The 21771-nt window shown below is 32.0% G+C and overlaps 3 protein-coding genes across 5 annotated transcripts; all 3 read left to right on the top strand.

The window, feature by feature from the left end:
* Positions 1–243: 243 nt before the first annotated feature.
* Positions 244–10006, top strand: LOC107011899 (primase homolog protein). Of its 2 annotated transcripts, XM_015211582.2 has the most exons (14): positions 245–487; positions 918–1045; positions 1630–1685; positions 1767–1818; positions 1911–2018; positions 2841–2921; positions 3716–3796; positions 5772–5837; positions 5915–6031; positions 6149–6196; positions 6302–6387; positions 8140–8200; positions 9405–9510; positions 9620–10006. In XM_015211582.2, exons 1-13 carry the CDS (start codon positions 358–360, stop codon positions 9483–9485), a joined length of 1095 nt encoding a protein of 364 aa, XP_015067068.1. In that variant the 5' UTR covers positions 245–357; the 3' UTR covers positions 9486–9510; positions 9620–10006. The 2 variants fall into 2 exon arrangements, with proteins under 2 accessions (XP_015067070.1, XP_015067068.1); XM_015211584.2 differs by lacking the exon at positions 2841–2921 and having other exon boundaries at positions 244–487.
* A 1606-nt stretch (positions 10007–11612) lies between these two features.
* LOC107012013 (patellin-4) lies at positions 11613–14215 on the top strand. Of its 2 annotated transcripts, none has more exons than XM_027915068.1 (5): positions 11613–11747; positions 12281–13245; positions 13327–13451; positions 13539–13683; positions 13771–14215. In XM_027915068.1, the coding sequence occupies exons 2-5, from the start codon at positions 12346–12348 to the stop codon at positions 14014–14016; spliced, it is 1416 nt and encodes a 471-aa protein (XP_027770869.1). In that variant the 5' UTR covers positions 11613–11747; positions 12281–12345; the 3' UTR covers positions 14017–14215. The 2 variants fall into 2 exon arrangements, with proteins under 2 accessions (XP_027770869.1, XP_015067205.1); XM_015211719.2 differs by having other exon boundaries at positions 11614–11747; positions 12236–13245.
* Positions 14216–14377: 162 nt separating this feature from the next.
* Positions 14378–17164, top strand: LOC114076008 (berberine bridge enzyme-like 21). Its single transcript, XM_027914198.1, has 2 exons — positions 14378–14393; positions 16368–17164. Exons 1-2 carry the CDS (start codon positions 14378–14380, stop codon positions 16961–16963), a joined length of 612 nt encoding a protein of 203 aa, XP_027769999.1. The 3' UTR covers positions 16964–17164.
* The last annotated feature ends 4607 nt before the right edge of the window (positions 17165–21771 follow it).

Raw genomic sequence — 21771 nt, 5'->3', positions numbered from 1 at the left:
TGTCTCGTTTTATATAATAATCAATTTAACTTGATTGCATCATTATCTTATATTCTCTACTTATTATATAATAATCCTTTTTAATTCTTTATGCTATTATCTTTTATACTTTGAGATTTTGCAACATGAAAGACAAAACAATTTATCCAAACATAATATAAAAAACATAATACTATTTAATACAATACAATATATTATGAACAATACCTAAACGAGTACAAAACCAAAGCCAAGGGTAGGTTGGTCACCTCAGAAAAAAAAGAAAAAAAAAGATAGAGTGAGAGAGTGCGTTGGGATAACTTAAAAGAGGCGACAATGGCGTAAGAGGCTTTTGAGAGCTCTCTTAAAACTCTTGAAATGCTTATTGGCCTGGCGTCAACTCTCTTTAGAGCTCGTCCTGTTACACTCTACACTTTCATCTCAAGATTTTCGCCTAACAGTCATGGTTTTCTTACTATTACTCCTACTAGGCTCTTCACACCTGCAGGTTCGCTTCAATTTCCTTTTTTTTTCTTCTGATTTTTCTTGACCTAATATATATTGTAGACGTAGAATTATGAAGAGGAAAAGGCAAGACGGTGAATCAAATTTTAATACAAAAGTTACCTGTTTCTTCTGGTGGGAGGTCGCAGTGAAATTAGTCGAGTTGCTCGAAAGCTGGCTGGATAACACGGTCATGAACAAAATTAATTTTGATACAAAATTTGGGTATTTGGGTGGAGGACATTTTTCATGAAGATATTTTGCAATTTTTTTTTAAAAAACTAGAGAGTGATTCCATGTTTTGAGTTCTTTACACTTGCAAATGTAAATAGCTTTGTAATTTTAAAAGAATTAGACCTTGTGGTATTCTATAGATTCTTGAGTATCTATTTTGTTACTTAGATTCTTTTTTTTTTTGTTTAAACTTTTACTAGCTAGTTTGAGGAGAGATGAAAATAAGGAGGTGGATGATTATGCTGAACTGAAGGAGAAAGTGGAGAATTTTGGTATATGCTGCAATTCTGTTACTCCTGAAGAATACACAAGATTAATGTGTCCCAAGGTATGTGACATTTTATTTGGTGTTTCTTTTGGTTTAATTAAGTTTTTCTTTTAATGAGTTTCAAGTGGTAGGTATCTTTTAATTACATATAGTGATATCAACTAGTTGGAATTTGTACCTGCAAGCGCACACTAGTAAAGGAAATAATGAGAGTTTGGTAATTGTTCTCTTTTCATGGTCATGCATTTGTACTAATTTGGTGAGGAAATGCAAGATGAAAAATAATGAGTTGCATATTTCAAGGTTGATATAGCTGTGTAAAGTGTAAATTTTCCGCTCTTTGTAACAGAGACTAGGGTAAAGTAATATATAGCCTTCAATTATAACATAATTCTTTAAAGTGTTTGTTTGTTCATATATGAGTAGACGAGTAAACACATTTAAGATGTGCTTCTTTGTTTTCCAATTATACAACGGAACCTTAATTTTCTGCTAATTAACTCTTGTGACAAAAAAATAAGTTGGGGTTTGTCATGGACACTTGGATATGTTTATTTTGTTTTGTTAAGCTAGATATGAGCCCCATTCATTTTCTTTTACTTCTCTCTATATCTTTGTATTTATTTGTCTCTCTTTTGAAACAGTGTAAAGGTGGTCGGTCAATGGAAAAGAGTTTATCATTTCATATGTCCTCGAAAAGGTATGATAGTTCTCATGTTCAATGATGATCTCCTTTTACAAGCAACTAGAGTTCTTCAAACTTGATTTTGTGGTCATCAAGGAATTCTGCATTATGGAGGTGTTTCAATATTGAATGTGGATGGGCAGGCCAGGTTGTTTAATTTATGGTTTTAAAATTTGCTTACTTTAATTTCTGAGAGATAGAAGTTTGAATCACCTCATTGGATATTAATTATGAACACAGATCCCACACAATAGTGCGGCATCTGATGGGGTCCATCAACGTGGCAGAATAAATTTTCCTCGGATACTTACAGAGGAAAGCTTGAACTTAGAACCATTAAATGATATGGTAAGGAAACTTTCTTTTGTCATGTTTATACTAAATCTGATGGCCAGCATTGTATAGTCTAATATTTAGCACTGGGCAACAGATTTTCAACAATGCATTCCCTAATCTCTAAGCTTGTTTTAGAGGGTGTTTGGATTGACTTATTTTAAGTGATTTTGGCTTTTAAGATTGTTTTATTTTTTTATTTTTTTTTGTGGTGTTTGGGAAAGATAAAAAGTGCTTTTAAGCACTTACTTTTAGGCCAAAAAAGTACAAATAATAAGCTAAAAGCTAAAAGTTGGTCATTCTTAACTTATGGCTTTTAGCTTATAAGCTACTTTTAAAGGCTAATCCAAACACCATCTTAGAGCAAGATGCCCCTTTCTTCTATTTTCATGAAGTAAATTTCATTAACAAAAGTACCGCCTTCTAAAAGGTACGAAGCTCCTTACATACACTATGAGGAATCAATTATATTGTTGTTTTTGCATTTTGCATATTACTCTACAAAGATAAGTTTTGCAAACATTTAAGTTGACAAAATGGAGAGCATTGGTCTTCCCCTCAAAATTTAGGTTCGTTCCTTGTATACTGTCCAGGTTATGCATATTCGGGTAGTGCTTCCAAGGTGAATTCTTTGATTCTCTCAAGCAGTTGATTGGGAATTCATGGTTCTTATGTTAGATTTGATAAATTCATTATTATGAGCGTAATTACATTTAGGCCTAATTAGAGCAATCAAATTTGTAGGGATTTTAACAAAAAGAAACTGATTCTGTAGCAATAAAATGATACAAGTCGCCCTTTTTTGTTTATTGCCTATGCCTTTTGGGTGTATTACAGCTGGCTGCATATTTTTCTAAGAGGATGATATCAATGGATACTTTGAAGAGAAATCATGTCATGCAAATGGCTGGTGATCAGGTCAGACAATATTATGGTTTGGTAGAGTTTTTGATGGTTAATAAGAAGTAAAATTAAGTCAGTGCATCCAAATGCTCTGGGCACTCCTGATATCAATGGACAATGTTATTTCATTATTATTTGATAGAGCTGTTGATTATTAGTTGATCAGGTAAGATAACTTGATTATCAATAAGAAGTAAACTTAATTCTGTTCGTCCAAATGGTTTTGATTATTAATAAGGAGTAAAATTGATTCTGCGCATGCAAATGTTCTTGGCATTCATATATCAATGCATATTTTAGATTTTCTTTAAGTTGCTTAACATGTGTAGGAATAGGACAAATTTCAGTTATGTGTTAAGAATGAACTTCTGAAAAAGTGCTCTGAAGTCATTAGCTTTACAACTTTGAGAATCTTCTATTTCTCTTTTAGCACACTCTCTTTCCAACTAAGAGTTCAAGGTAAACACATTTATTTGTAGGAGGAGATTGACTCATTGACATGAGAACCAGCAAAGCAACGGATTGATCAAGCTTTGACTTAAAATATATAAGAGAGAGAAGAAATTTCTAAATCTCAGGGCTGTTTAATGGCTAAAATTTGTGTCAAAGAACAAATGAACTAAAGAAATATGACAAGGTTCATAAGTCTCACTAACTTGGAAAGCAAGTAAAACTCAAGAAACATGGAGATCATGGTAGATAATCTTATCATTAACCTCATTTTGAAACTGGAAAGTAATATTTTATGGCTGCATCATGGGTAGAGTCGTAGAGATATAAATTACATGCCAATATTTGGGTGCTTGCAGATCATCATTGCCTTCACTTATAGACGGAATGGTATGCTCATCGGCTGCAAGTATAGGACTCTTGAGAAAAGGTTTTGGCAGGTAAATTTGTTCTTTAAGTTATAACCCTAACTGCATGCATGGAGTAATGGGGAAGTACGTGAAAACACAATATGCCATTACTGCTTAACTATATGCAATGCATGCTTCCAATTATTAAGCTAAAGTTAGTCTTGCAAAAGTTTCTCGATGAGCAAATTCTTTAGCTTCAAATTCCTTTTAATAAAAAAGATATTGTGTCCTTGGGCTGAAATTAATAGTTTAGTATTGTTGCTCCTAATTGCACACACATGCGGTCGCGCAAGTAATATAGTTTATTAAGAAACGAGTTTTCGTTCCCATGGGACTTATGATCAACTTATATTTATTAACTTAATTCCACAATTCGACAAAAGTAACTTTTTAAAAGGGTGAATGTTGTTAATCACTACTACAACTAATGCAATAAATAAAATAACTAATGTGAACGACTTTAATTTGATTTTTTAAGCAAGTAAGAGACAATTCCAGTGCTGCAGCATGCATTGGATTTCATGTATCGTACCTCAGGTAGTGAACTAATTAGGTTATCAAGCTACTGATTTACATGGTTGATTTTATGATTATGGTCTTCCGACCTCTAATCGCCTACTTTAGCTGTCTAACTACATCGTTGAACGGGGATAGACAGTCCTAATTGGCGAGCATTTATTTTTCATCCTGTTTTATAACTAAGCTAGGTGTTCGTCCGAGCGTCACTCCTAAATACAAATCAATTCAACTTAATGGAAGATCAAACTTTCTATATTCTTTGGTCTATGTACCTTAGCCTCTCTCGATTTTAAGAGCAGACAAGAGATTTATCTCTATGATGGCCAGTCAAGAAATACTAAAACAAGAATAAAAAGTAACTTAAAACGATAACCAAGAATTGATTCAAAACCTTTAGTACTCCACAATCAATCCGTAGCTACATCCCCTGAACAAGGGCGTTTAGCCACTCATAATGTTCAAAAACCGCAAAATAGAATTGTTCATGCGATTTCCAAAATAAAGAAGAGATAGAAAATCGAAACCTGTTAGAAAACTTGGATCTTGCTCTTGCACACCAAAAAGTAGTCGAACCCTAACAAAATAGCCCTAGGGTCCTATTTATAGAAGTTAGGAAAAGTATTTTCTAAATCTGATCCGACAAGGAGTCCTATTTAAGTCAACTTTCGCTGGGCACGTCGAAAACGGGCTGGGGCGCCGCGCCAGACAGTGCCTTCAGTCGTTCCAGCTGTGGCGCGCCGCGCCAAGTAGTGCGCCTGGAGTTGCTTCTGCAGTTCTAGCCTTGGCGCCTCGCGCCAGGCAGTGCGTCTGGGAAGGCGTCGAGTGTTGGCCTTGGCGCTTCGTGACCAGGTAGTGCGCCTGAAAAGGTCGCCTGTGGTTCTGGCCTTGGCGCCTCGCGCCAGGCAGTGCGCCACTCACTGCTGTTTCCTCCTTAGTTTATTTTCATGCTTCCTTGCTTCTCCTTCCCTCGAATAGACTCCATTTACCTTGAAAGTTCCTGCATCACCTAATCATGTGTTTTAGTGCACAATCATCGCAAGTTAAACAAAACAAAACTAATAGTCTCAAGATTATTCTTAAGTTCACCCCAAAGTAGGAATTTATTGGCAAATTCGGCATATAAATATGCCTAAGATCAAGTATCTTGCAACAAGAAGGGGATTGTTTGTCATGCTAATACATATGACACTTCACAATTATATTGTGGTAATATTTATCAAAATTTTTAAAAATTGGTTCCTACTTTTTGTGTTTTGGGTTTGGGACTCTTTTGAATAACTTTAGCCTATCCTCTGGACAAACATTTCTGAACAGTTTTTTTGTGATGTCAATTTAAGAGTTTTTTCAAGCTTCCAGTCAGTGTCTGCTGTTTTCACTGACATTGATTTTTCTGAAGGAAAATTTGATATAGTCTGAACAGAGAAGTTAGTATTTTTCCTTATTTTCCTCGTGCCTTTATTAATCAACTTCTACTTTCGATTGCCAGGAGAAGGGTGCTGATAAGGTACTATATGGACTGGATGATGTAAGAGAAGCAGATGAGATCATCATTGTAAGTTCCAAAACTTTCTTTCTCAGATATGTATTTCTGTCTGCTGATTAGATGTGATACTCTATTGCTGACCAAAGGTAGAAGGTGAAATAGATAAGCTTTCAGTGGAAGAAGCTGGATTTCCTAACTGTGTCAGTGTTCCTAATGGTGCACCACAGGGCATCGCATCCAAAGAACTGCTACCACTGGAAGAGGTGTGTCACAAGTATTTTGACATAATGTTACCATTGTCGTTTACCACTTATTTTAAAATTATTTGATATCTAGGATTATATTTCCAGCTTAATATTTCTTCTTGCACCTGAAGACAGGATACCAGATTTTCATACCTGTGGAACTGCAATGAGTGCTTGGAGAAGGTTGGTAGTCTTGATGCTTTCATTAAACTGAGAACACTAAGCAAAAGATATGTTCCTAATGTCATTGCTCATTCCTTTTCTATTTTTTAATTTATATGTTTTCAGGCGTCCCGGATTGTGCTGGCAACTGATGGTGATTTACCAGGCCAAGCATTGGCTGAAGAGCTTGCCCGCCGTCTGGGGAAAGAAAGGTTTGTTCCTTCTCAGTCGTATGTTTATTTTGTGTTCCTTTTTTCTATGTCCCAAAATGTTGTCTACTTAAGTGGATGATTTCTCCATGCACTTCTTTTCAAGTTGCTGAACATTGTATCCCAGAAGTGGAAACTGCAATAATCCTTACAATTTCAAATCAATTGTAAATAAGTTTTCATATACTTTGGACTAGTGCCGGCAAAATGAGCCCATATTTTGGTAACCCGCCCATATTTTAATGGGTTGGGTGAGTGACTTTTTAGATGAGTAAAAAATGGGTTGATACCCATATTCAACCCATAAAAATATGGGTAAAATATAGATTAGCCAAATGGGTTAAGCTTCTAACTTTTATTCACTCAAATTGATGATATCACTAAAAATATTGGAACTTGTCTTCCTTTTTATGTTCTTCTATAGAACTAATTATTTTTCTCTATAATTGAAAAGATGAAGTCTTTGGCCCTCCAAAAATATACATTTTAATTATATATTTCTTTTGCTAATTATAATTGTATTTTTTTTAAATTTTATATTGGATATTAAAATAGTGTAAAAATAAGCAAATCATGTATTAGTATTCACATTGCTTAAAGTGCATTAAGCATGTTTAGTCTTAAAATGCATATATGCATTTACTTTGAAATTAAAAATATTTTCCTCTTGTTTTTACATAAATTTATTTTATATCGAAAAGTTATAGGAATTTTGTTTTTTACTTTTATAATACAATAAAACTAAATGAAGCATTTTCAACATTTTAAAAATATTTTCTCCGTATTCTTATGTAGAGTACTATTTACTCATGCAATATGGGTAAACTAGTATTTCACCCAACCCATTTATTACCCAATCAATTTTTACCCATATCAAATATGGATGGGTTGAATTATTATCATTTTCTGTTGACCATTTTCAACCCGCCCAAATTTTACCCCCCCTCACACACTTGCCACCACTACTTTGGACTAACTTATCTCCATTTCTCCAATGCCTAGAAGCATTTTTCATAGTCATACTTAGAGAAAGACTAACCCAAAACTTCTTTTGGTGGTTTGCAATTGCATGCATCTTTCTGTCAATGCAGCTAAATTACGCAAGGCATGGCTATTTTGTAATAACCATTGTCATCATTAAAGTTCATGGTTACAAATTTTAGATGAGAACTAAATAAAAAGAAACCACTTGCTTGATGTAGCCGCTAAGTTGCTCTTCAAATTAGTCAAATGGCAACATAAGTCCTTGAAAAATTTGTGTTCTATTGACTTTTCATAACCCCAAACTTTTATCTTTTCTGTATTCTATTAATCTTGGCTCTAAGAGAGTTCAAGAGATATAGAGAGACTTATATATTGATGTAGCAAGTGGAATACTAAATAAGAAAGGGTATTGCACCTTTTGGGAGGTGGAGTCAAATTTGCATCGGGTAAGAATGCAGAATAATGTACATCTAAATGAATATACTGGATTGTTGTACCTTTTTATCACTAGTTAAGTGTATTTTGTGTTTTTGACAGTTGTGAGAAGACATGCCTTTTTTCTTTCTGTGCATGAGAATCACAGCCTTTCAGCATGCTCGGACCTAATATAATTTTCTCTGTCTGTACATTGGTATTTATCTCAGTGGCTGCAATACACAGATGCTTCTACTTGTAACTCATTTGTTCAATCCATCATGCAATCCAAAGCCTTATTACTTCACCAACGGGTCAGAAAGGATTTACAATTGGTTGACTTTGCTTGATTTGCAGGTGTTGGCAAGTATGTTGGCCTAAAAAGGATGAGTTAAGCAGTTATAAAGATGCAAATGAGGTGAAAATCTTTTTATTTTCTTTTTCCTTTTAGGATGTTGCCGTCATATTTCTTTCTCTCTGTTATAATGATACATTTCTTGTGAGCAGTTTTCCTTCTTTCTTTCTTTACTTCTTTGTTTATAGAGGTGCTGCAGTAAATTTCAACTAGGGTCAAGAAGAATCAACTATGCGAAAGATTTGAACGTTTAGCTTATAATTATGATCTGTGGGTCGTGAGAACTACATTGTTAGAGATCACGGGATTGTGACTCATTTAATGTCAATCTACATGTTTTTCCATGAGTAAATAATTTATTAGAATATCATCCTAGGAACCAACCAATATACATCAATAATATACTGATGCGTGATGTACCTTTGCTGCTTAACCAACCACCATCCAGGTCAAACCATGGCTAATTTATCTCCTACCATTACTGTATCTATATTTGTGACCAAAGAAAGGTTTCTCATAAAGCTAAAGCTCAGAATTGATAGCATGCATGGTCATCAACTCAGGGCATGATCAGAGATTTAATTCTTTAGGCGATAGCTCAGGTATATAGGTTTGATTCCCATTACCAGTGGGCTATTACCAGTGGGCCAGTAATCAGGTTAACCTTTTTTTGGTTTTAATCAAGAAGTTATCTGGCAGCCTTCTGAGTATTTGAGTATCAGAGTTAACTTTGACAACTAAAAGGAATTGAAAGGATATTGGAGGCACTGATCATGTACTAAGAACATGCTTGCAGATCTTACTCATCTGGTAGATATATCAATGTATAGATAGAGATTAATCATTTTATAAGAAGAATTAAAAAAAAAAAAAGCAGCAGGAAATGCAGTTGACATCCCCCTAAAACTATGTGGTCCTTTATTGTTCACTTTGTGGATGACCTGCATTTGTCCAAGTCCAGTGTTTAGTTTATAAGGGATTTTCATGTGCACCTTGGATATTCAAGCAATGCTTCCGTTATTCAATCTGGTGCACATCAGGTAATTTTATGGCACTGTAATTAGAATGTTGGAGAAGTTCCCTGAAGTTTATATCATTGTATTTGTTACTATTATTTTTATGGGGTTTGCTTCTTTGTCCTGAATTGGTTTCTAAGTTTAGATATTGTTAAGGAACATGCTGTCAAATTTCTGTTATGATGTTGGCAATCCACTGAAATCAAGACCTGTGCAAATTAAATTTAAAGCCTTCTATAAAATTGTTGTAGGTACTTGTAAATCTGGGAAGAGAAGCTCTGAAAGAAGCGATTGAATGTGCCGTGCCATATGAAATGCAGAATTTGAACTAATCCACAAAGTTTTTAGTCTTAAGAGGTATGTGTTACAGATCCACAAAGTTTCCATTCTTTTTGCTCTTTACTTCTTTCCCCCCTTTGTTAAAAAAATGCAAGATAACAACCAACTAAAGTTTTTTGATACACAGATGTCTTTCCAACATTACATGACCCTCTCCTCGAGACTTTATGCATCTACTGCATCTGTAAGTAACATTACTCAAGATGAAAACGCGAAGCAATTTTTGTCAACACCTAGATTTTCCTTTTCAAAAGTTTCACATTCTCCTCTAGAAATCTTGGACTTGGATTTCTCAAAATAGTGTGCTTAAATAGGTGACAGGTTGGTAGATGAAAGGTTTCATTGTTTACTTGGAATGAAGGTTCTTTGTACATATAGCATATTTACCATACAAGGTACCTTATTATAAAGATGCTTGGAGGAATGAAATGCAATTGGCTTGGCCACAGGTTTGGGAGATTGAATTTGTTATAATGTATATTTGATATTTTCATCTATTATTTGTTTCAAATAATGTTAGTGTATGTCTCTAACTCCTAAAGAAATACTAATAGCTAGAGGTGTAACGCATAATGATCTACTTACGAATTGAATAGAAGAAAATATCTTGAAATGAAATAAGTTGAATGATTGAATAAATACTTTTAACTTGAAAGTAATCGGCTATCAAGGTCGCTTTATCTTTGTTTTGTTATCACTTTTAAGAAAAAAAAAATAAGACCATTAGCTGTTATAATATAATACTGTAATAAGTAGCATAATTTGCCTAGTTGCCTCAATTATGTTTTAAGGACATTTTTAAAAAAATTGAGATTAATTTAAATAATGTTCTGATAAAGTTGAAACTTTGTCAGAATCGTAAAACAAGTTCATTCTTTTTCAAAGACTAATCAGAAGATTTAAATTATTTTAAATAGGTGAGAAAAAAACAGAAATGAAATAATTTTTAATTAAAAAAATCAAGCTTTGACTATGGTTTGTTTAAAGGAGGTGCTGTCCAGCTCCACGTGAATATATGTTGTTCATCAATGTCAATTAAGGAAAAAGACAGAGAAAAGAGAGATTAATTAACCTTTAAGCCAAATTAAACAGATACAAACAACAAAATAGAGGCAAATATGTATTTTCTTTAGTCAAATTGCCAACTCAATACAAATTTGTGAAACTATGATTGATGACCAACAGTTCAATATGTGATTGCTGTCTAATAGGGGATTAATTGATAGCATGGGCTGTCCTCAGGAGACAACTATGTAGTAATAAAAATCGATAGAAATTGAAGATAACTACTAATATAAAATGGACAACATGACAACAAACGCACTATTATTATCTACTATCTATCCTAGTCTGTGTCCTTTTAAGTTTTGAAATTGTATTCAAGTGACTTTAATCATGAGTAATATTTGACGTATTCATTGCAAAAAGTATAATCTAACACAAATATAATTTCCAACTTCATACATTCCTCCTTCATTTAATTGTACTCAAGTCTCATTACTTAAATATTTTCTTTTTTACCTATTAATTTTTGCAAATCAAAAGTGTCATATCACTTTTTCTTTTAATATTACCTTAGTATTAATTAACTACATAATGTAGTAGTAGTCAAATTTAGAATTTTAAAATATCATGTTAAATGTTTTTGCCAATTTAACATGAGTCAAATAAAATAAAACGAGAAAATCTATCAAAGTGGTATCAGGAGGGAATCGAATAAGGAAAAAAAAGATAAATAACCTGAATCGTCGTAAATGGTATGCAAATACCCTTCGCTGTACTTTTGGGATATTGATTCCCATGCCATTAAAAAATTATGTTATATATGCCCTTCACTCTAGCGGAAGACTAAATAAAGACATATAACACAATTTTATCCGTCGATCTAATATTTAATAAATACCATATATGTTTTAATTTTTAGGACAACAAAAATATTTACATACCATTTACCATAGTTTCAAATGTATTTGTCCGTTTTCCCTTGTATCAAATAATGAAGGGTTGTGGGACCTGAAAATAAAAAATGATTAAAGAGACAAGGAAAGTTTGCTGTATTACAGGGTTGGAAACGAATCCCCCAACGGCTCTAACATGCCATGCGTCCTGCGGTGCGGTGTCACACTAAACATTAAATTTGACCGTTTTGGGCCCCACAAACAAATATATTACCGTTATAAAAACACCTCTTTCATTTCTCAATCTCAAACACAACAATTTCACACAAGCAAAGCAACCTCATTCAACTCCAAAAGGTGATTTTCTAATAACTCTTCCTTTTTTTTTTTTTGGGAATGAGTTCTAATTTTGTGCTTCTAAAATGAAATTAAATTTGTGACATTTTATGTTTAAGTTGATGAGTTTTATCCGATTCAACTTGTGGGATTATACTGGGTGTGTTGTTATTATTTATAGAGGTTTTAGTTTATGAAGATTACACTGAGTATGCCGTTGTAGTTTGTAGAGGTTTTTAGATTGACTAGATTCAGCTACATTGTTATTGGAAATCCATTATCTATCACCTTGAACAGAAAATATTGATCTTTTAGGGTTCTTAAGGGGGAGTATTTTTTTTTTCTTCACATTTTTAGATCTATTGGATTGATTTTTGGTTTATTTTTATCATTTAGTGCTTGTAAGCTTTAGACCAAACACTTGAAATAAGCCAATTTGAAAAGGCTCTTAGTTTAAATTTATTGTTTTAATTTGAAATAAATCATGTTTTTTTTTTTTGGCTATTTAGGGCACTGATTCAGGGACTCAAAATTTTGTTATACTTGATATTCAGCTGTTTAGGGAGGAGGTGATTTCTAAGATCCAGCACTTGTGTAATTGTGTTATTTATCTATAAACATGACTGTTGAGGTGCAATGTGAGGCAACTCAAGTGGCTGAAGTGGTTGTTCCACAAGAGGAATTAGTGGCTGCTAACAAGGTTGTAGAGGAGGTTGAGGTGAATGAGAAAGTAAAAGAAGATGAAGAAGAGGAATCCAAGCCTAATACAATTGAGAAAAGCTCTTCTTATAGAGAAGAGAGCAACTTCCTCTCTGATCTCAAAGAGAATGAGAAAAAGGCATTGAATGAGTTGAAATCTATAGTTGAGGAGGCCATTGTTGGGAACACACTCTTCAAAAAAGAAGAGACCAACAAGTCTCTAGAGGAAGAGGGAAAGAATGAGGAAAATCCCGATGCGAATATAGAGGAGAAGGAGGGTGATTTGGATGTTGTTGAAGTGGATAGAGAGATTTCTATTTGGGGTGTACCCATTTTGCCTAGCAAAGGGGATGAGAAAACCAATGTGGTTCTATTGAAGTTCTTGAGAGCAAGGGATTACAAAGTGAATGAATCTTTTGAAATGCTCAAGAAAACACTCCAATGGAGGAAGGATTTTAATATCCAATCAATCTTGGAGGAAGATTTGGGCTCAGATCTTGCTCCAGCTGCTTACATGAGTGGGGTTGATAACCAAGGACACCCTATTTGTTACAACATTTTCGGAGTTTTGGAAGATGAAGAGATTTATAACAAAACGTTTGGGACAGAGGAGAAACGGAATCAGTTCTTGAGGTGGAGAGTTCAGTTAATGGAGAAGGGCATTCAGCAGCTTGATTTCAAAGCTGGAGGTGTTAGTTCACTGCTTCAGATAAATGATCTGAAGAACTCGCCTGGACCGTCTAAGAAAGAAGTCAGGGTTGCAACCAAACAAGCCGTTGATCTTCTTCAGGATAACTATCCTGAATTTGTTGCCAAAAATGTGAGTCTTATTAGCATAGCTGTGATTTGTGAATTATATCTTACTTGAATTATCTAACCATTTCACCTGTTTGTTTTTCAGATATTCATCAATGTTCCATTTTGGTATTACGCCGTCCACTCTCTGCTGTCGCCTTTCCTAACGCAAAGAACCAAAAGCAAATTCGTATTTGCTCGCCCTGCTAAGGTCACTGAGACCTTGCTCAAGTAAGTTTCAAACATAAATCCAGTTTTAGTCTGTTTGACTTTACTGTCTAATGTGGCCTAAATGTTGAACTATTTGGCTTGAGTTAGGTACATCCCAATCCATGAAATCCCTATTCAATATGGTGGACTCAAGAGGGAGAATGACTTTGAGTTTTCAGCCTCCGACAGTGAAGCTTCGGAGATTCTCCTTAAAGCTGGATCAACTGAAACAATTGAAATACCTGCAGTAGATGTAAGTATTAACTAACTTTGGATATATTGAGAGAGCTTTGATATTACGCGGAGATTTTGAATGTTGTGTTAAACTTTATTATGTCAGGTGGAAAGTACATTTATCTGGGATGTTACGATTGTGGGCGGAGAAGTGAGCTATAAGGAGGAATTTGTTCCAGAGGATGAGACTTCTTACACTATAATCATTCAGAAGGACAAGAAGGTGAGCTCGACAATTCGCAACACATTCAAGAACACTGAAGCAGGAAAGGTTGTGCTGACAATCAAGAACACTTCTAGCAAGAAGAAGAAGGCGTTTTATCGACACAAGATCACCAAATCAACAATTTGAGATGAGCAAGTTTCTATTTTGAGTGAAGATGGAGTTCTTTTTCTCTGTTTTTAAGAATATGTATAATGTAGTAACCTTTTTGTGGTGGTTCATATACTTGATATTATTTTTGGTCCTACATTCATATTGTATATGTTGATTTATTCTTTTTTCTCCCTATAAGGAAGAATATGATGATCTCTATTTTTTTACCATCTTATCATTTGAATTTTTCTTAATAGCACACCATGGTGATTCATCATACCTTTGATATTTGATATAACATAAAAGTCAATGAATACCGACCATTGATTCTTGATGAGAAAGAATATAAACTTGTGTTGATAACTTGTTCTAACACTAGATTAAAAATGTAAAAATAATGTGTAACAAAAAAGGTAGACAAAGTATGTAGAAAACAAGATAGAAATTGTAGTGTTACTGAGCATGAGAAATTGACCATGGAAAGTTATAACACCAACAAATGTAGAGTAGTTGATGAGGCTGGTCCTCTCTGAACTAAAGGTTTTGAAATCGAGCCCTGATATGAAAAATTCTTGATAGGAAACACTGTAACATATAACACATTATCCGACATGTATTATAATTTATAGCTTCTTGTTTGAATATGATTGTTATGTACCATCCTCAATTTGATATTAAGTGAATTTGTGAGGTCAAATTATAGAAGTCAATAAGTATTTCTTGTGTTGATAACGTGTTCCAACCCTAAACTTTAAAATGTAATAACATGAAACAAAAAGTTTGACAAAGTACTATACATACATATAGATCAAAGAACAAGATATAATTCTCTTTTTTCTTTCAATTATTGTGGAGGTGTGGAAGTTAAATACTAGAATAATGGACACTCACAAAATATAATATTTTATAATATAATATTACGATGAATAATGCAACACACGTATCAAAAAATTAGTATAAAATAAAGCTAATAATTCATGTTAGTCATGAGGAAGCATGTGCATCTTCTATATGAACACACATGACAGTTGACTAGTCTTTGGAATGTGTATATAATACCTTTCTTGCACGAAATATTTTTCTTTTAAAACTAATAGTAGAAGAAAATTATATAATTACTTGGTTTTAGGGCTTTAAACTAATTAAGCTTCTTTTAATTTCTTATTCTTACTAGCTACGACTTATATATAACTATTAGTTCCACTTTTGTATGGTTGAACTTTTATTAATAAATAAAATCCTTCCATTATTTAGCCAAAAGAAAAAGAAAAAAATATAATTCATGAGAGGGTTAAAGGAAAAAGCTATAAGAAGAGGAAAAGTATAGCAATTTAGATAAAGACTTTGTTTTAAAAAAAAAATATAATTATTATATATATATAGATTATAGATGATAAATATTAATAAATTAAATATTTAATTAGGAATTAATCTTAGAAAATTTAAAAGTTATTGATATTTAATTAAATTTATACAATTAAATATTTAAATATTTTATAATAATTTAATTTATAAAAGGGGTAAAATCGTAATTCAACTTTCAACTGTTTTTGTTCATATTTTTAATAATATATGATATGATATGATGATATATGATAAAATAAAAGTTCTTAGCTTCCATTTTATCCAACATCCATAATCAATTATGACTATTATTTTGAAGAAGTTAATAATCTTTCTTTTTCTCTCAATTTGCCTTTCATCATCATGCATGGGTTAACAATATCCATGATGACTTTATTCAATGCATTTCTCACAAAATTAAGAACTCAAACACAATATCACAAGTCATCCACACTCCTAAAAACACATCATATTCAACCATTTATAACTCTTTTTCATATAACCCAAGGATAACCTCCAACTTCAAACCATCTATTATTTTCACTTCTAATGAGAAAATGATGACACCAAAAATTTTACGTGAAAACCTTTCTAAACAAGGGAAAAATCACGGGCCAATAGGAGCAACTGATATCACTATAGTAAGGAATTTTACACTGTGTAGTCACGAATACAATACTCAAACTGACTACTATACACTCAAAAGGAACAACACTCTTTTAGTTTCCACCTTACTAAAATATCGCTCACACTCTACTCTCATAATATTTTTGTATAGTCTATGAAATAACCTCATTTTGTTCTCAAAATAGTTTTCTCTCTCTAACTTGGTGTTCTACGAATGAGCAAGAATGCTCTATTTATAGAAGGAGAAAATCATGCCTTTGTCATTAATGATATAGGTAAATATAGCAAAGTCAAAAAAGATTGCAAATCTTACCAATTTGTCAACCACCAAATCATTTATTTTCAACTCTAATAACTATTTCTTTTTAACAATCACTTGTATCAATTGAACAGTAAAAGTTGACTAAAAATATGAGATGACTCCACACTTCTATATATTTCTGACAACCCCTTTGTCCTAATTGATCTTAGAAACCCAAGATTAATCTCCATTGATACCCAAAAAAAAAAGACTGATTGGATTCAAGCTGGCGGGACCCTAGAAGAAGTTTACTATAGAATCGCGGAAAAAAATAAAAAATTAGCCTTTGTTGCTGGGGTTTGCCCTAGTGTTGGTGTTGGTGGACACTTTAGTGGCGGAGGATATGGTATGATGTCACAAAAATTTGGTATTGCTACTGATAACATCATTGATGCAAAATTAATTGATGCTAACGGACAAATCCAGGATCGAGAATCAATGGGTGAGGATCTCTTTTGGGCTATTAGAGGAGGTGGAGGGACCAGTTTTGGTCTCATTATCTCATGGAAAATAAAATTAGTTGATATTACAGAGAAGGTAACGGTGTTCAATGTGCCATGGACATTGGAACAAAATGTTGCGCAACTTGTTTACAAACACTATAAGAAAAGTGTAGAGTATATGAAGATTTTTCTCGGAATTTTGTATGAAAACTCGCAGGAATTTCTCATGAAAAAGAATCAGAAGGTAAAGGTAATAATTTCCTGCTAATTTCAAAATCCCCAACTAATTTATCTAGAGATTTAAATTCCACAAGTAAATTACTTTTCTAGCAAAAAATACAAAAGATAAAAATGTTCTTTTCTTAACAATTTATTCGCTGGAAGATATTGAAATAAATTTCTTTAACCAATTAATTATTATCTTCTATTTATTTATTTAATTATTCATCGAACCCCCTAGACACATATATACCTATACCTACTTATTCAAACTAAAAAGTGATTTATGTATGAAACTTTAACATTCTCAATAGTTAAGATATGAATATTTAATAAAAAGTATAGTTTAGTATTTTTTAACGCTCATCACGCTTTATTGATACCTTACTGAATTAAATGAACTGTAAAGGGTCTTACACTCATGTACTATTGAAAATAGTTTAAATATATCCTTCGTTATACTTTCGATTCATACCCCTCCCGTTATACTTTAGTTCAAATATACCCTAATTTTAACGAAAAATACACTTGTCAACTTAGCAATCAAATCACCCATCTCCAATTTTAGTTCAAAGACCACAATATGGCATGTCATTTTTTTCACCAAAAATATTTCTTGTAGAACCTCTTACCTTTGAAGTTATTCCATCTCTTAAAAAGATTAAAATAGTTGGTAATTATTATAAGTTAGAATTCAAAATTTTTTAGTTTGGGAATAGGTTAAATGGATAGGTTTCTAAAGGGAATTGGGTATCTTAATGATAATTATAATACTCATGTAATCATGTTATGACCATAAAATAAAAATTAAAACAAATAATTCACGTTAGCCATGTGGATGCCTGTGCATCTTCCATTTGAATAAAAAGATTAATAGTTTGATTGGAAATAAGAATATTATAATTTAATTTTGCGATAAAATAAGTTATCTTAAGAATATTAATTAAATTAGTTGTTTCATTAAATAGATGAGATGATCTATCTATCACTAATATACAAATAATAAAATAAATATTTTCAAAATTATGTATATCTCTAATCAAACATAAGATAAAATAGTTATGTATTTTATCTTTAAAATGAATATATTTTACATCTTACACCAATCGATATAAATTAAATTCTACTTTCTATTGTCACCCATTAAACGTGCAAGACACATTGCACGTGTTCAAACGTGCAATGTACAGTAAAGTAAACTCTTTACTGTACTTAATATTTTTTTTTATTGCAAGAAAACTAATACTTAATATTCTATAACGTGGGTAACTAATTAATAAATCAAAGCTAAAACTATAAACCAAAGTTGTTAGTTTTCCATTTTGTCCACATCAAAAACAAATTACAATCAATTATGAGTAAGTTAACAATCTTTCTCTTTCTCTCCTTTTGCCTAATTTCATCATCATATTCATGGGCTTACAAAAGTACTCATGCTGACTTTATTGAATGTCTTTCTCACAAAATTATGAACTCAACCTTATTAATATCACAAGTCATCCACACTCCTAAAAACTCATCATATTCAACCATTTATAACTCCTATTCAGATAACGTAAGGATAACCTCCGACTTCAAACCATCAATTATTTTCACTCCTACCAAAGAATCTCAAATCCAGGCAGTTTAGGAAATTAGGGATTTGTTTTGGGGGAAAAGGGATATGGGTTTTGGGTCGGATATGGGTAGGATAAGTTATTTAAAAGAGGGGTATAATTGAACCATAAAATATGGGTAATAAAAGGGTTTAATGGGTCGGATTTTTAGGGGCATATTTGACCCTTTCTCTTTTGTAATATAAATGCCACAATGTAATATTAAAATGACGTGGAAAATCCATTTGGGCAATTAAAGAAAAGTAAAATGCGCTGGATATTTTGAGGTGGCCAACTAACGCCCATAAGGACATATTTGTACCAATAATTGGACGGCGAGGGTATAAATGGACCAAACTTTAAACGGGGGGCATATTTAAACCTTTTCGAAAAGTTTAGGGACATATTTGACCCTTTTCCCGTAGTTGGTGTCACGCCTTGAGCCTACACCCTGGACGAAATTGACACTCGAGAACTATTGCTAGCCCCAAGCTAACCCTTGACCTGACTTATATTACTACTCAACGAAAGACTTATATAACAAGGAAATTAAATAGTATTAAAAGATCAACTCATGAAATAAACGTAGAATGCCTTAAAAGAACAATCCAACTAGCTAAAATGACAACTCAAGTCTCAACATCAATACTGAAAAATGGAAAAGACTCAAGAACTAACAATAACTAACTATCTATGAAGCCTCTAACAACTGAGATGGATGTCGTAAAAAGATCCACAACATGCTAATGGACTAACTAATAAAGCAATAAAAGGGATCCTCTAGAAGTAAGGAGGCTTACCAATAACTCTGAAGCTCAACTAGAATCAATGATGAGCTGGATGCTGATCCTAGTTACTTGTATCTACATCATAACAACGATGCAAGCCAAATGACATCAGTACATTGAATGTGAGCATACGAAGGGAATCCTAAAACAAGACCTAAGCTTGAAAAGAACTAAAAGAACATACCTTCGCTCAACTTAACTCAACTAACTCATTTCAGTATAAAGCAATAATAGGAATGCAATATAAGAAAAAGCTTTTAGAACATGGATAACATGTCTGTTTATTTAGAAATACAAAAGTAACTCAGTCTATATGCAAAGATACAATAAAACTCTGTTTGTATATAAAAATACAATTAACTCTGTGTATATAAGAATACAAAATACTTCTGTAGAAGTTTCTCTAATGGACAAACATCACTTAAGAATTATGTAATGGTACATCGTTTTGCCTTACGCTGCTAGGATCGTCCTATACCTTGCCAAGGGGTTATTTCCTCACATCTTGCTATTCACATGGTGATGTTCTATCAACATCATACTGGTATAATATAAGTTCCGTGAGATTCTCTAATGAATACGCTTGCAATGAAGTTTTAGTACATATCAATGGATAGATGATATAGTTGTGGAGTGTGAATGTATACTAATTTACAAGATCATCTTACTATAGAATAATTGTTCATTTTCAAGTCACTTATGTTTATTTTGTACTTGTATCAATAGATAAGAGTGAGCAGCTTGAAAGATAAGCATCTTTCATCTTAATTTTTTAAAGATTTTGGTTATCAAGAGATCAAAAAAGGGTAAGACCTTTAAAAAAGACAAGTTAAAAATAATATTTTGTATCAATAAAGTCATTCAAACTGAACTTGTTTACTTGAGCTGATTGCTTAATTCAATAATACAAGCAATGATTTTTCTTTGTTAAAATCCTTTAATGCCCATATAATTTTTTCATAGCTAAATGAATAATAACTTGTTTGACCAAATATTTAGCTCAAAAGTATTTGTTTTTTTGTCAAGATTTATTTATTCTAATAAACAATGAGGTGTTTGGGAGAAAAAAAAAAGGTATTTCTATAGAGTAGCAATAAACTATTTTTGAACCTTTTTTTTTTTTGAAAAACACATTTAAGAAAAATATACTTAGAAGCACTTTTAAAAATTTAGTCAAATATAATTGTTGCTCATAAGTGTTTTAAATTTTAAAATTAAACTTATTGGTTAAAAATAAACTACTTCTAAAAAAAAATCTTGGTATTTCTCCTCAGGCAATAGGACTTGTATGGTTTCTAAAGAAAACAAGCTTTTTTAGGTCATAGAAGACCACTTTATCCAAATTTTGGAATATTAAAATGAATTTTCTTGTTGCATTTTTGGGCTTAAATCTTATAATCCAACAAACTGAGGGCATATTAGGAAATATCATACAAAAATTATACTATGGTTTTTGAACTATTCTAGGTGTATAAATCACCTTTTTAATACTCTTAAATTTTGAGAAAACTAAGCAAAATACTTATAGAAAAAAATTTCTTACCATTAATCTTGACTCATTTTCCTCAATGAAAATAAAATCCTTTTAATATTATGTATAAGAATTTTAAGCATTATGATTCTAAAATCTTAAAATATTGAGTAATTAAAGTATTCCGTGATTATAATAAAATCTTTCAAAAACTCTTATATTGATTGTTACTAGTTTATTATAAGGCTATACAATTAATTGAACGACGTCGAATAAAAACTTTCATGGCTATGCATTGAATTTATATTTATGAATAGAAATATTATTATTGTAAAGATACTAATAAAAAATATTTGATAAAAAATAATAATGCAAAATTATGTTAAAGTTTGTGACTATTTATTACTAGAAATAATTAATAAAAAGGGCATTCTAAAGGGTTTTAAAAGAGCGTTTTTTGAACGTCATCATCATATCCATTCTAAATGGAGACAATATAAACTAAACTCATAAATCTGCTCTATTAAGAGTTTTAAGCACTTTTTTTGAAAAATAAAAAAAGAAAGAAATATTGTGTTAACAGAAAATTCACCACGTAAAATGATTTTTTTTTAGTATTTCAATTGATCATCAAATAATGCAGAGATATATTACGCGTATAATAAATTGACTTACAAAAAGGGCGTGACGTGTCTTAATCCCTCATCATAAAGGACGAAAATGTGCTCTGTGTTAAGTAAAACCAAAATCCCTTTGAGATGACTTTCAAAGATTTAGAATAAACTAAATATATAGAATTATATATAAAAAAAACATATTAATCAAATTATGGCAAGATGAACTAATTTTTTTTTATTTTACCTATAACTAAGGATCCAAACTACAAGCTACTAAATTTAGTAAGTCGTTAAACAAAACTAAAATCTTTTTGAGACGATTTTCGCATATTTTATAAAATAAATTAATTATAAAAAACATATAGAATATGTTATATATATATATA

The sequence above is a fragment of the Solanum pennellii genome, chromosome 2 (genome assembly GCF_001406875.1).
Source record: "Solanum pennellii chromosome 2, SPENNV200".
Lineage (NCBI taxonomy): Eukaryota > Viridiplantae > Streptophyta > Magnoliopsida > Solanales > Solanaceae > Solanum > Solanum pennellii.
This window is presented reverse-complemented; position numbering and strand designations above follow the sequence as displayed.

Coding starts and splice junctions, on each gene's coding strand:
- LOC107011899 (XM_015211582.2), top strand. CDS start 358: ATGCTTATTGGCCTGGCGTCAACTCTCTTTAGAGCTCGTCCTGTTACA. Junction 488..917: donor TAGGCTCTTCACACCTGCAG/GTTCGCTTCAAT, acceptor AACTTTTACTAG/CTAGTTTGAGGAGAGATGAA. Junction 8,201..9,404: donor GTTATAAAGATGCAAATGAG/GTGAAAATCTTT, acceptor AAATTGTTGTAG/GTACTTGTAAATCTGGGAAG.
- LOC107012013 (XM_027915068.1), top strand. CDS start 12,346: ATGACTGTTGAGGTGCAATGTGAGGCAACTCAAGTGGCTGAAGTGGTT. Junction 13,452..13,538: donor GTCACTGAGACCTTGCTCAA/GTAAGTTTCAAA, acceptor GGCTTGAGTTAG/GTACATCCCAATCCATGAAA. Junction 13,684..13,770: donor TTGAAATACCTGCAGTAGAT/GTAAGTATTAAC, acceptor TTATTATGTCAG/GTGGAAAGTACATTTATCTG.